This window comes from Ursus americanus, chromosome 5, assembly GCF_024610735.1.
Source record: "Ursus americanus isolate L20-20 chromosome 5, mUrsAme1.1.p, whole genome shotgun sequence".
Lineage (NCBI taxonomy): Eukaryota > Metazoa > Chordata > Mammalia > Carnivora > Ursidae > Ursus > Ursus americanus.
This window is the reverse complement of record NC_142131.1, coordinates 64,133,386-64,147,737: the sequence shown is the minus strand read 5'-3', so window position 1 is coordinate 64,147,737 and position 14,352 is coordinate 64,133,386. Positions and strand designations below refer to the sequence as shown.

At 40.8% G+C, this 14,352-nt stretch overlaps 1 protein-coding gene across 6 annotated transcripts in view; it reads left to right on the top strand.

Moving 5' to 3' along the window:
* Positions 1-14,352, top strand: part of MEGF10 (multiple EGF like domains 10) — a 341,217-nt gene that overhangs the window by 226,416 nt on the left and 100,449 nt on the right. For all 6 annotated transcript variants that reach the window (XM_087862339.1, XM_045794814.2, XM_045794812.2 and 3 more), the window contains one exon: positions 1,120-1,220. In XM_087862339.1, coding sequence (XP_087718465.1) covers positions 1,120-1,220 — 101 coding nt within the window. The remainder of the gene's footprint in view (positions 1-1,119; positions 1,221-14,352) is intronic.

Here is a 14,352-nt window from a genome sequence, read left to right as displayed (position 1 = left end):
ATCTTAAATATTAATGTTAATGTGGAAGGGAACTGTGATACCTTACTTTTATTTGTAAAATACTTTCAGTGGTGTGAGTCATGGGTCTAAATGTGACTCCTGTTGGTTTATGCCACACTAAAGGTTGTGCTCAGTGTTATTTCTTCAGGCACGCTTTCCTTGTCCACTCTGTCTAAACAAGTCTTCCCTTCCTGTCACACTCTCTTCCCTTACTCAGGCCTTATTTTTCATCACACCACATAATCATTATCAGTCATTATATGACATATTTATTCATTTAATGTGGATCTGTACTTAAATTCTATAGGTCTATCTTCCCCAGTAGGATACAGATTCCTTGAGGGCAAGGCTTTACGTTGTTTTGCTCACTGTGAGTTATTTCCCTAGTACCTAGAGCAGTGCCTGGAATATAGTAAGTGCTCAGTAAACATGTGCTGTGTAAATAAATCAGTGAATGAATGAAGCTTTGGTTAAATGAGGGTCGTTTGTCTATAACCTTTTATTTTATAGTGGGATGAGACGGCATTGTCATAGATTTTTCAAGGAATTCTCTGAATTCTTCTTTTAAAACATATGTAAGTAAATGATAAATTAGATCAGTGTCATATCTGAAATTTTTTTAAAATTTTATTTATTTATTTGAGAGAGAGCAAGAGCATGAGCAGGGGGAGGAGGAGGGGCAGAGGGAGACGCAGACTCTCTGCTGAGCAGGGAGCCCAATGCGGGGCTTGATCCCAGGACCCAGGGATCATGACCTGAGCTGAAGGCAGATGCTTAACCAACTGAGCCACCCAGGTGCCCCTCATATCTGAAATTAATTGATACTTTCCAAGGTTTCTCAAGATAAATGAAATAGGAAAGTCGTGAAACTTCTGATCCCTTGAAATAAAGTATAGGTTGACTAAAATGGGCAATTTTAATATATTCTTAAGCAAAAAGATAAGAGCATAATATTGGTCGAGACATATAGTCCATGATCCTTCTTACCTATTTTAGAATACTTTGCTTTTCATACCTTTATTATATCTAATAGCTCTTTTGTATCAAAATATAAGTTCTTTATACCTAATCACATTTCCGGTCAAAAGAAGTAACAGTGTGATTTTTCCTTCGGTGCAGAATCAGTTACCGGACAGCATATCGGCATGGGGAGAAGACTATGTATAGGCGCAAATCCCAGTGCTGTCCTGGATTTTATGAAAGCAGGGAGATGTGTGTCCGTAAGTAAGACCTTTATCCCTTTGTGGGTTGCTTATGTTTGCCAGTGCGGGTTTGCACGTGTGAATGGTGGGGCGGCTTGGACCATTCCCTTTCACTCTTAGCTGCTGCTTTCCCAGTCTGTGGAATGAGGGACACATTGCTCTGTCCCTGTGTCCTGTCAGAAATCTCCACATGAATGTCCCTTGAGGAGAAAGCAGATGTTATAGAAGGATGATTTAAGGCCGGATATTGCAGTGTTAATTACCGTTTTTGTAGTAAATGTCTCTTTGGAAACTGGTCAAGGAGTCACTAGACTCAGGTCACAGAAGAGAACAGAGGCAGGACTTTCCCGCAGCAGCTGACCGGAGTCCCGAGGCAGTTCTGAGAGGCCAGTGTGTTCTTTTCTGGTGCACGGAACGATGAGTCTTACAAAAAGCAGAGGAGCTTTCACACTAAGAAACGACTCTAAGTCTGGGTCACAAAGTAGACCTTCTTCTTTGTCATTTTCTGTCTGCCCTCCCCATCTTACCAATTCATTCTGAAATGTCTCAAGGGAAGTTGGATATTTTATGATACACTTCAGAAATTCCTGGGATATCATGTGTGATTAAGTTTGCAATTGAGGCTTCTTACTACTGTGTTTAGGACATAGAGAAGAGAGATCATTAAAAAGGGGTGTATTTAAATATTTTGGCTCTATGCACAGTTAGAGGGGCAACATTGTTTTCTAAGCTGAGACACTGGTGTTGACTAGCATCGAGAGAAACAAGGTTCTGTTCTAAACTGAAGGCAGTAGGAATGACTGGACACATCCTGGCTTAAGTATCTGCAGGGCTGTTTGTTAGCACTGGGTGACCCTGGAGAAGCCCTTTATACCTCTTCGAGGCTCCTTTGATCTCAAGTGCAGAGAGAACTTATATGGATATTCTATGTGTCCTCTTCTTTCCAATGCCTGGATTCTCTTCTTCTTCTTCTTCTTCTTCTTTTAAGATTTATTTATGTGTTTTAGAGAGAGAGAGAGAGAACAGGGGAAGGGGCAGAGGGAGAGAGAATCCTTAAGCAGACTCCCTGCTAAGCATGGAGCCTAACACAGGGCTTGACTCAGAGCTCAGTCCCAGGCCCTGGAGATGATGACCCAAGCCAAAATCAAGAGTCTTAACTGATTGAGTACCCAGGCACCCCTGGATTCTATTCTCAGGGGCAGTTCCTCAACTAATTGAAGAATTAGTTCCTCAACTTTGATTTAGAGCCAGGGTTATATGTAATAATAACTGTTAATTAAAAAATTAGAAAATGTAACAAAAGAAAAGAGAAGAAAAGAAAAATAGAGTGTGAATATCTTTCCTGATCAGTAAATGTACTTTTGTAACATATTACAAATGTCAGTGTGTTATTGCATTATAGATATTTAACAAATTTCAGCTGTTGAATATTATGTGATTTCTATTATGAACTGCTCTAGAAGACATTATTATGGTTAAATCTTTGTTCATCCCCTTAATTAATAGGTAAGGATAAATTCCTAGAAGTAAAATTGCTGGATCAGAGGTGTACACGTATTTTTCAGATGTTTGGTGTGTTTCCACTTTGTGCTCCCACCTGCAGTATGTGGGAATGCTTTTTTGCTTGCACCCTGTGCCAATTTTCCCTTTACTAATTTTTTTTCTTAATTTACATGTCTTTGATTACTAAGGATCCCGAATAAGAAAAATTACATGTTTATAATCAACATCTTAGAGGATAATCACGATCTGATCTCTGTGGCCCAGGCTGATGGGAATTTTCCAAGGAAAGCCCTGAGTGCACACAGCGGCAGAGTGGGGGTGGGGGGGTGGGAGGAGTGGACCCTGGCTGCGTGGGCTGGCCACTTCCCAGAAGCTTTGGGGTAACATTATCTTGGTGTCCATGCTAGGACTCAAACTTACAAGAACAATGGTCAGTACGGTAAGGAGTGGTTCTATCTCCCAAGGTTCATTTCTATGACCCACGTGACACAAATTATATATAAAGTCAGGATGCTATTTCCTGAAGTGACACAGAGCCTGGAGGGCTATCTTCTGGTCATACGTTCTCTCCTTGAAGGCCTTGGACATGGAAAGCTAGATTTTACTGCCACGCTGGTGTGAGGGCCGTGGATCCAAGCAGGGTCACTTGGTGTTTAGTGCTTCATGGTCCCAGGCTTCCAGAACCCAACACCTCTGTCATTTCATTCAGAACTGTGGCCCATCTCAGGATGCTGGGCAGTTCCACGACCCCATCCTACCTGAATATTATAATGGTAAAAATAACTTTGCCTTTATCTCACACTAGGCAGGTTGCAAGGTGTCCTCCTGACTGCTTGGATGGGTATCTCTAGCATTTGCCTCTTAATCAGAAGGGGGAATGAACCACAAGAGACTATGGACTCTGAGAAACAAACTGAGGGCTTCAGAGGGGAGGGGGTGGGGGAATGGGATAGACTGGTGATGGGTAGTAAGGAGGGCACGTATTGCATGGTGCACTGGGTGTTACACGCCAACTAATGAATCATCAAACTTTACATTAGAAACTAGGGATGTACTGTATGGTGACTAACATAATATAATAAAAAAACATTAAAAAAAAATAAAAAAATAAAATCCTTTTTTTCCCCTAAGCCTTAGTGTCTGACCAACGGCCCCAACTGAAACATTTTTCTTTTAGATACGTTAATATATTTAATCAGCTCTCTGTCTGGTCTCAGAGGCCTGGGAGCTATTTGATCTCTTTAAGGGTATTTTGCATCTCTCCACTCTGATATGTTGATTTCATAGCTTAACCCCAGAAAACAATCAAGCTTCCCTCACTTCCTTGTTCTTGGAGATGACTCCAGTCGATCTCTGCCCTTAGCAGCCAGCATCAGTGAGGCACCCATGTGGATAGGGAAGGAAGAGAGAACACATGATTTTTGGTTCTGCTTTCAGAAGCTCTTTTTCGTCAATTAGTTTTGCTGCCTGGCACCTAGCATAGTCACCATTGTTAACTGTTTGCAGTTACCAGAAGGAATGGAAACACAGGAATCGGTTATAATTTTAGTTTAATTTTTGGTAGTGAGTTTTCCTAGAAGGCAAAAAAAAGGGCAAGTTCATGCAAAAACATACCTGTATTTGAAAAAAAGTTTCCTTCAGGTAGCTGGAGTAGCTCCTTCTGGAGGGCAAGGTCCATCCTCCCATTGCCACCCATTGCTTCATCCTGCCAAAGATGACGCATTTCTTCTAGACTCAGACTGTGCAGAAGCTGCTGGTCTGCAGAGCACACTCTGAGCGGCCAGGCTCTGTGTCCAGAAGACAGATTATGTCATCAGGCAGGAAGAACCAAAACGGAAAATATAGGGTATGGCCTTGGCATCTGTGTGGGGAAAAAAAGAATGATTGGAGAATTTTCCATAAGGAAAATATTATCAGACATGAAGATGTCTCTGATTTCTTGATGAAGTTTTTACCTGTCCCTAAAAATAATTAAACTTTTACGTTTATTCAACTTTCAGGGTTACTATTCTTGCCTCATCTTGTGTTTAATTGCTTTTGATTTAGAGAAATTAAAATATTAATGAAGAAATGCCCAGAGGAATGAAGTGGGTTTAGTACTCGTGTGTCTGTTTGTACATGTGTATGTGTGTATAAGTTTGTGGTGTGTGTACATGTATGTGTATACATGATTTTTTGTTATTAACATTTTTTTCATTTGAGTATAGTTGACACATGTTGTTATGTTAGTTTCAGGTGTGATTCATATAGTGATTCAACTTCTCTGTACGTTATGCTGTGCTCACCACCAGCCTAGCCACCACCTGTCACCATAGAATGCTGTTCCAGGACCACTGGCTACGTTCCCTATGCTGTGCCTCTTATTCCTGTGACTGGTTCATTCTCTCACTGGCAGCCTGTATGTCCCTCTCCCCTTCACCCATTTGCCTGTCCTTCCACCCCCTTCCCTCTGGCAACCATCAGTTTGTTCTCTGTATTTATAAGTCTGATTCTGCTTTTTTGTTGTTTATTCATTCGTTTTGTTTTTTAAATACCACACATGAGTGAAATCATGTGGTTTGTCTTTGTCTGACTTATTTCACTGAGCATAATACTCTGTAGGTCCATCCATGTCGTCATAAATGGCAAAATCTCAGCCTTTTCTTTGGCTGTATGATATTCCATTGTGTGTGTGTATGTGTGTGTGCGTGCGTGCGTGCACCACATCTTCTTTATCCACTCTCTTTTTTAAGATGTCATTCTTTTTATGGCTGAGTAATATTCCATTGTGTATATATACCACATTTCTTTTATCCATTTATCCATCGATAGACACTAGGTTGTTTCTGTCTCTTGGCTTTTATACATAATGCTGCTATAGACATAGGGTTGTAGATACCTTTATGAAGTAATGTTTTTGTTGCCTTCAGATAAATACCCAGAAGTGGAATTGCTGAATCATACGGTAGTTCTATTTTTAATTTTGTGAGGAACCGCCATGCTGTTTTTCATAGTGTCTGCACCAGCTTTCATTCCCACCAGCAGTGTACAGGGTCCCCTTTTCTCCATATCCTCACCAACTTGTGATTTCTTGTCTTTTGGATAATAGCTGTTTTAACAGGTGGAGATGATATCTTTTTATGGTTTCAATTTGTGTTTCCCCACTGATTAGTGATGATGAGCACTTTTTCGTATACCTATTGGCCATCTGCATGTCTTCTTTGGAAAAATGCCTGTTCAGATCCTCTGCCCACTTTTTAATTAGATTATTATTATTTATTTATTGTTTTGCTATTGAGTTGTATAAGTTTTTATATACTTGGGATATTAAACCCTTATTAGATATATGACTTGCAAATGTTTTCTTTTATTAGTACATTGCTTTTCATTTTCTTGATGATGTCCTTTGTAGTGCAGAGGCTTTTTAGTTCGATGGAGTCCCACTTGTTTAATTTTTGTTACCTTTGTTTTTGGTGTCATATCCATAAACTTATCACTAAGATTGATGTTAAGAAGCTTACTGCCTATGTTTTCTTCTGGGAGTTTTATGCTTTCAGGTCTTTTGTTCAAGTGTTTAATCCATTTTGAGTTTGTTTTTGTGTGTAGTGAAAGACAGTTGTCTACTTTTATTCTTTTACATGTGGCTGTCCCATGTTCCCAACAGCATTTATTGAAGAGACTGTCTTTTCCTCATTGTACATTTGTGGCTCCTTTGTCGTAAATTAACTGACCATGTATGTGTGGGTTTATTTCTGGGCTCTCTGTTCTGTTCCATTGATCTGTGTGTCTGTTTTTATGCCAATACCATACTGATTTGGTTACTCTAGTTCGAAATCAGGAAGCATAGTGCCTCCAGCTTTGTTCTTATTTCTCAAGATTGCTTTGGCTGTTTGGGGTCTTTTGTGGTTTCACACAAATTCAGGATTGTTTGTTCTGTTTCTATGAAAAATGTCATTGGAATTTTGATAGGGATTGTGTTGAATCTGTAGGTGGCATTGGGTGGTATGGGCTTTTTAACGATATTAATTTTTCTAATCCATAGCATGGGGTATCTGGTATATTGAAGTTATGAATATAAAAACCTGGTGTTTCTGGTGCCAAATTCAGCTTATAAATGTTTCATTCATCAGTCTAACAAACTCTAATAAACACATTGAAGGGCTTCTAACTAATGCTTTACAAATTTAAACACCATCACCTTTTTTTAAAATGGAATTTATGCTTTTAAAATGGAATAAATATTATAGAGTTTGATTGTCTCACACATTTCCATATTAAATTCAAAATGTTCACAAGGCTGAAAGATAGTTACCCTCAAAGAAAATAATTCTGTCATCTCATGTTTTTGCTTTACTGTAAAAAAAAAAATTGGTGTATCTTTTCAGTTTGCTGAAGTTTTTAATTAATTAATTTGTTGCTTTCAGTTGTAGTAAAAAAAATACATGGCATGAAATTTCCCATCTTCCTAATTTTTAAGTGTATTATCAGTGGTATTAAGTGTATTTACTTTGTTGTACAACAGATCCCTAGAACTTTTTCATCTTTTAAAACTGAAACTCTATCCTTATTAAATCTTAATTCCCCCTCTTCCCTTAGCCCAGCCCTTGACCATCACCTTTTAACTTCTTCTTTCTGTTTCTGGGGTTTTGCTACTCTAGAGTCTTTATGTGAGTGGAATCATATAGTCTTTGTCCTTTTAGGACAGACTTATTTCACTTAGTATCCTGTCCTCGAGCTTTATCCATGTTGTACCCTTTGCTAGAAATTCTTTTCTTAAGCCTACATAATATTCCTTTGTATTGTTTTCTTAAGTTTTTAAAATACCAGGCAGCATGGTTCCTTGATTACTACCTCGATGGGACATACTGAGCCCATTGTCTATTCTAGATGTTATATTCCATATTCCTGAAATTTGAGACCTGTCATGTCCTAGGCCTATTATTTAGGTTAGGTTAGGACCATCAACCCAGTTGGTGTCCCTGTTTGATTGAATTTGACATATCTTTTAGCCATTAAAATCTATAAATGTATTTTTTGGCCTAACTTTACTGTGGCAATTGCTATACTTATAATTTCTTTTCATGTAATTATTAGTATTTTATGACTCCTATCTCTTGTAAATATTAAAACGATATCTGATTGCACCTTGCAAATCTCATGGCTATGTTCGAATGTGAAATCGTAACCTCTAAGGTCATCTTGTTCATGCTGTTCCACCTTGCCTTGATGCTGGTCCCATATATAGTCTGAAGTTTACAAGAGTGACAGTTGCGTGGCTCTTCCTCCAGGGTACTAATTTTCTCTATAAGATCAGCAATCTCCAGATACTTCATATCTTCCATCTTCTCAAACACCTCACCCATATATATATTCCATACAGTTCCCTATTTTGGAGTTTTGGTCTTGTTCCTAAAATGAAAAGATGCATTAACGGATATTGACCTAAATGTAGTGTGTTCCAAGATTATATATTAACATCTATTTCTCCCTCATTGTTTTGCCTCCCTCACTGATCCTCCCTTCCTTCCTATCTACCCACCTACCGATTCACCCATCCAATTATTAGACACTGAAATAGTTTAGGGGATGCGTGAGCATCATTTTATATCTCACTTTGTACATGTGAGTGAGTCCTAAGGTAAATTAGATGGGACTCTGGGACAAAGGGCATGCATGTTGTATCAGGAGGGTTCAGGTTTCTTTTTCACATCAGAGCCTAGAGTTGGGTAACCCAATAGGCAACCCAGGCTATTTCCACGTTTCTGCTCCACTGTCTCTAGACTGCAGGCTTCATCTTCATATACCATTACAGATCTCCACATATCAATCCCATTCCCAAGCAGTGGATGGAAGAGGTAGGAGAAAGAGGCAAACAGCAATGCCAGCTGTCTTGTTGCTTTTGTTTTGTTTTGTTTTTTAAGATTTTATTTATTTACTTGAAAGAGAGAGCATTCGAGAAAGAGAGAGGGAGAGAGCACGGGGTGCACGAGCAGGGGGGAGGGACAGAGGGAGAGGGAAAAGCAGACTCTCCACTGAGCAGGGAGCCCAATGTGGGGCTTGATCTCAGGACCCTGGGATCATGACCTGAGTTGAAGGCAGACATTTAACCTAGTCACAGGACTCCCTAACCTGCAAGAGCATCTTAATTCTGAATAGTCAAGGGCCCAGTAAAAATATATTTTTATGGGAAGGAAATATTGGATATGAGGAGACAGGAGCCGTCTGAGCCACGTTTTAAGATTTTTGATACAACTGCCAAATTGCTGTCCAAACAGGTTGTAACAACTTGCTTGTCCACTAAAAGTATATGAAGGTGCCCACTTCTCCATATACCAACACTAGTTATTACTATTTCTTTCAACCTATTGGGGGAAAGTGGTACCTGCCTTACTTTGCATTCCCTTAATTACTAGTGAAGGTGTTCTCTCCAAAAAATACATTTATTAGCCATTTGTATTTTGGTTCCAAGGATGCGGATTTTGGGGGCTACAGTGAGAATGTTTTGTTCTTCAGTCACGGAAATGCTGACTAGAAGGAAGAGGTGACAGTTGAGACAAAAGGGAGACAGTCTGGGACTGGGACTTGAATAACAAATGCCAGGGTCAAACCAGCAGAAGGTCCAAGTCCTTCAGAGCCTCTGGACTTCAACAATGTCACTAGGGTCCATTCCCTCCTCACCCTAGAGTTCCCCAGGTCCCCCTCTCCCAAGACCTCAACTCTTTGCAGCTCCGGGGATGGCGTGGAGCCAGGGCAGCCTCTTACCTTCTCCCACGGCTCCCACCATGAGCACTGAGGAGAGAGGAATAGTCTCTGATCCCCTGGCAGGGAGGGCAGCTTGTAGCAGCCCAAGCAGAAATGCAAAGGTGCTCTGGTCCATAGAAAGGGACTGAGACCAGACTCATGATCTTTATGGTGCCGCAGTTGTGGAGTAAATGAGTGTTTGAGGCAGCTCTAAGGGCCTCATCATTATTTACAACATTGGAACTTCGGGATGATGTGTTTGGAATACATACAACTGATTTTCAAACACAGCCTTGAAACTGACTTCTCAGCAAGTAGGAATCCCCTATAGATTTGGATACACGGGACTAGAAAAAGCTCACAGGAAAAGCAACCAACAGAGTGTGAAGTTGGCTCCTCTCCCTCTATGGGAAGAATTGGTTAATCCCGGGACAAGGCTGGCCATATGTTCTCACTCCCATATCCTAGGTCTCACCTTGGCTGATGACAGGGAGTGCAGATGTAAGCCGGGCTGCTTGGGGCAGTATCAGAATGGACAAAGGACACAGCCAGGGGTCCCTTCTCCAGGCTGGATCCCATCCTTTTGCCCCTTTGTCCTCCTGCCGGATGCTGCTGCAAAGGATGGGACCATTCTGAGAAATGTTTCCTTTGTGGTGGACTTAACTCTGCCTTCCATTTTTTTGTTAGATGGGGAAGGTCAAGTGCTAACTTCAAATTAAAGCTGTAATGGGGGCATTGCAGGCAGTGTGGCTTGTGGGGAAGACATAGGAAGAGGTTTGGGGACTGGGTCACCCACTCTGTTGCGTTGTAGGCCAGCCCTGATGTTGGAAGATCAGTTCCCATGGCTGTGCCCTGCCTGTCTTTGGCATTCATTAAGAGAACTCTGGAACTGTAAACAAGAAGCCTTAACTCCCACACACTGAAGAGTATATGTTTCCTGTTCTTAGCAGAGACGAGTGTGACAATTGATTACCGTAGCAGTGAATGAATATTCACAGCTGATTTTTAACTCGGCCAATTTTATGAAAAACAGAACTGGTCATAGGGAAATAAGGAGCTAAAACTGGGGTTGCTGTTTATATAAAAAAATAATTATTGCAAATGTACTTTATTCTTGTTTGAAGGTCGTGCTTTGGTAAACAATGCGTTTTAAACCCAAATTTTGGGTTAAGGGCTTAAAGACACCTGTAGCTCACTTACATAACTCTGTTTTTCTTCCAGGAGGCAGATAGGCCACATAGGTGGCACTTTAAGGGACCACATAACCCATACATTTCCCCCCTTTTCTTTTCTTTCTCTTTCTTTCTTTCTTTTCTTTCTTTTCTTTCTTTCCTTTCTTTCTTTCTTTCTTTCTTTCTTTCTTTCTTTCTTTCTTTCTTTCTTTCTTTCTTTCTTTCCTAGAATATTATGTTATGCTAAACTGGAATTAACAAAAAGCTTCCTTTTTGGGAAAGAGGGCACCGTCCCTTAGAAGCAGTGACCTGGAACATTGTGTTTAGAAGGATTCTGTGCATGGGTGGCACAGTCAGGGGAGCATCTGACACTTGGTTTTTCCTGAGGTTGTCATCTCAAGGTCGTGAGATCACCCCCCCCCCCAGGCTCTGCGCTCAGCAAGGACTCTGCTTGAGATTCTCTCTCCCTCTGCCCCTCCCCCATCTCTCACTGTAAAATAAATAAATCAATCTTAAAAAAAAACCAGAAGGATTCCGAGGCCATGTATGTGCTTAAGAGAGAACAGAACAGAGTGACTCATCAGTGGTGTCTGTCATGGTCATTGGGTAGCCTGAGTGCCTTACACTTGCCATTGCTGTAGTAGACTCTAGTAGGCATCCTTTTGGACCTCTCAAGTCATGGAGATATCATTTGCGGTTCCTGAATCGTGCAGCTGGCCATAGCTTCCTATTATACCCACCTTCCCCCATTAACCGTGAAGTCATATGCACTTGTTTCTGCTATTGTCCCCAGGAAAAGCAAGCTTTCTCTTCTGAGGTGGAATATCTGCCAAACTAACTCAGGATGATACTGTCAGCAGTTTTATCTAGGGAATTGAAAAAGAGACTCAACAGCCATGTTTTGCCTGGTGTCAGCCATAGGAGGGTCTGGGAGGAGGGGGAGTGCAGGCTTGGACAAATTGTCCTAATGGGAAGGCTTTGGGGAAGAGCTGTTCTGCAGATACTCATTCCCTTCACCGGGAGTTTATGGAATAACACAGGAAATTCTTCAGTCAGGCTTCATGTCATTTTGGTCTTTTGCTGCTACAGTTTTGGGCTCAGATTTTTCAAGATGAGTAGAACTGGAGTACAGGGTAAGATGCCTTGTTCAGGCTGTTAAGTTTCAGCCTTTGGTGGAGGGCTGTTTATTCATGAGCTGTATGTCTCTGGGGAATTTGCGGAGGGGGGCAGAGTGAGACCTTAAGGAGAGAGGAACAGCTCCCTGAAGCTGAATGCAGTCTGAGCCTTCTGATCTGGACTTGCTTGACTCTCACAGCTTCGATTATTAATAAAGTTGTGATCTTGTCAAATATTTCCAAACAACTGTGGCCGGTAGACTCTTAAGCAGACCCTTTTGAGTCCAGATAAAAGCGAGACAATCCTGTTAGGCTAGCCAAAGAGACCTTGAACTGACAGCAGTCAGATGGTGTGTTTCTAAGTATACCTACTCATGATGCCCTTTCTGCCACTAGCAGTGGATTTTTTCATGTTTCCATAGGGACCCTGTATTCTGTTGCTATGGAGCCCGACTTGGTGCAGAGGAACCTATCACTAATACTGGGAAAGGCCCTTTGTCCACATACTTCTCCAGCAGAAATTCCAATTTTCCCACACATCTATTGGAACCTAAACTTCGGTTTTCCAGTTTTGGTCTTTGGTCTCAGCCGGTAGTAAAGATAGCAGACCTGATAAACAATGCACAAAAATCTTTTTTGATTTACTGATAGTCAGTGTTTGCTTACTAGTTAGGATTTCAAAAATAGGAACCATGGATTTAATAATAATCGTAATAGTAATAATAAACCATGAATTCAGGATCGCCTTATTCCAAACAGATGGAAATCATGTCTGCTGCCTGTTTTTTTGCTTAAGAAAGCCTGACTTTAGAGTCCCATGGAGGCAGAGCCAAAGGGAAGCAATGAAAAATCCTTGCCTTATCTCTAGAAAATGAGTTCCTGCAATTTTAGCCTTTGCAGAACAGGTGGAATTCTCACAGGTCTAACAATTTACGCAGTCTCCTTACAGGGATAAATAATAGTTAATAGAAAAGCTCAGAACTGAGAAGCAATTTTTATTGTACTGTGGCTCAGATCTTTTTACAGCAGAGTCATTTTAACATAATGGGAAAAACACATTTTGATTTAAATGACCAACCACAAAACATTGACCCGGCCAGGTGATGACAGAACTTGCATTTTTGTCGTCTAAGATGGTGACCGTCAGCACTTTTACAGAAAATCCTGTGATAAACCTAATATATCCCTGTGGGCCACACACAGACCTGCTAAAGGAGGGGGAGTCATGTAATAACATCAGCAGGGCTGCATGGACACTCTTCTTCCATAAGCTGCAGCAATATCCCAAGTTCCAAAGATGGTTTTTGTCTTGATGAATAATTCTAAAAGGGTTGAAAGAAATCATCTAGAGCTCCAAGAGAACCACTCCGAAGAGAAGCAGCCTTTTTAGGTTTGAAGACAGCACGCTTTGAAGGTGGACCTCCCTGGCTACCTGGGCACATCGGAAGGGCAAAGGCTGTAGGGGCAAGTCTAAAAACACGGCCCCCAAACTGACGTTTAAGCTCAAAAACAACTAGGTTGATCTATGTACTTAGCGTGTAATTGAGGAGCAAAAAAGGAACTCTGCCACCTCAAATGAAATCTATCTGTTGATCCAGAAACTTGGACCCTGGGCGTTATCTGTAGTTATATGCGATTAGTGTGAGCTACTGAATACCCATCCTCTAGAATTTACTGTTGCCTTATCCAGTAAGATCAGGAAATGCCTTGTGCTTGATCCCCTTTCTCCAAGATTTATGGCAATCTTGTAAATGCTCTGGAAATGCTTAAAGGTGTGTCTCAAATTTATTTGGCTATGATATTCTACCCCCACCACCACTTTTCTTTCCCAAGAACATGATAGAACTGACTCTACTTATTTGGGAAACAATGCTTTAAGGGATTTGGTGTTCTTTTATATAACCTTTGACTGGTAATTATAAATATTTAATTTATCAGGGACTCTTTGGATCTTTAATTTCTTGGGTTTTCTTCCCAGCACCCCATAACTGACATATGACATGCAAGTTTAAGGTGTAAACATTATAATTTGACACACTTACATATGTTGCAAAATGATTATAATAGGGTTAGTTAACATCTCCATCATCTTACAGAATTACCATTTCTTGTTTGTGGTGAAAAAATTTTTTTTAAAGATTTATTTATTTGCGAGAGAGAGCAGGGGGTAGAGAGAAAAAGTCCTGAGCGAACTCCACACTAAGCATGGAGCCTGATGTGGGGCTCGATCTCAACCCTGAGATCGCAACTTGAGCCGAAACCAAGAGTCGGTCGCTTAACTGAGCCACCTGGGCACCTTGTGGTGAGAACATTTAAGAACTACTTTTCTTAGCAAGTTTCTGTATATAATACGGTATTATTAACGATAGTTGACATGCTGTACTTTAGAGCCCCAGAACTTATTACTGCAAGGTTGTACTCTTTGACAGACTTCTCCCCATTTGCCCTACCTTTCCAGTGCTGGAACCACCATTCTACTCTCTGTGTCTAAGCATTCAGCCTTTTTAGATTCTACATATCACAATATCATACAGTATTTCCCTTTCTCTGACTTCCCATTTAGGATAATGCCCTCAGGGCCATCCTAGTTGTCACAGATGGCAGGATCTCTTTCTTTATTATGGATGAATAATATTCCTC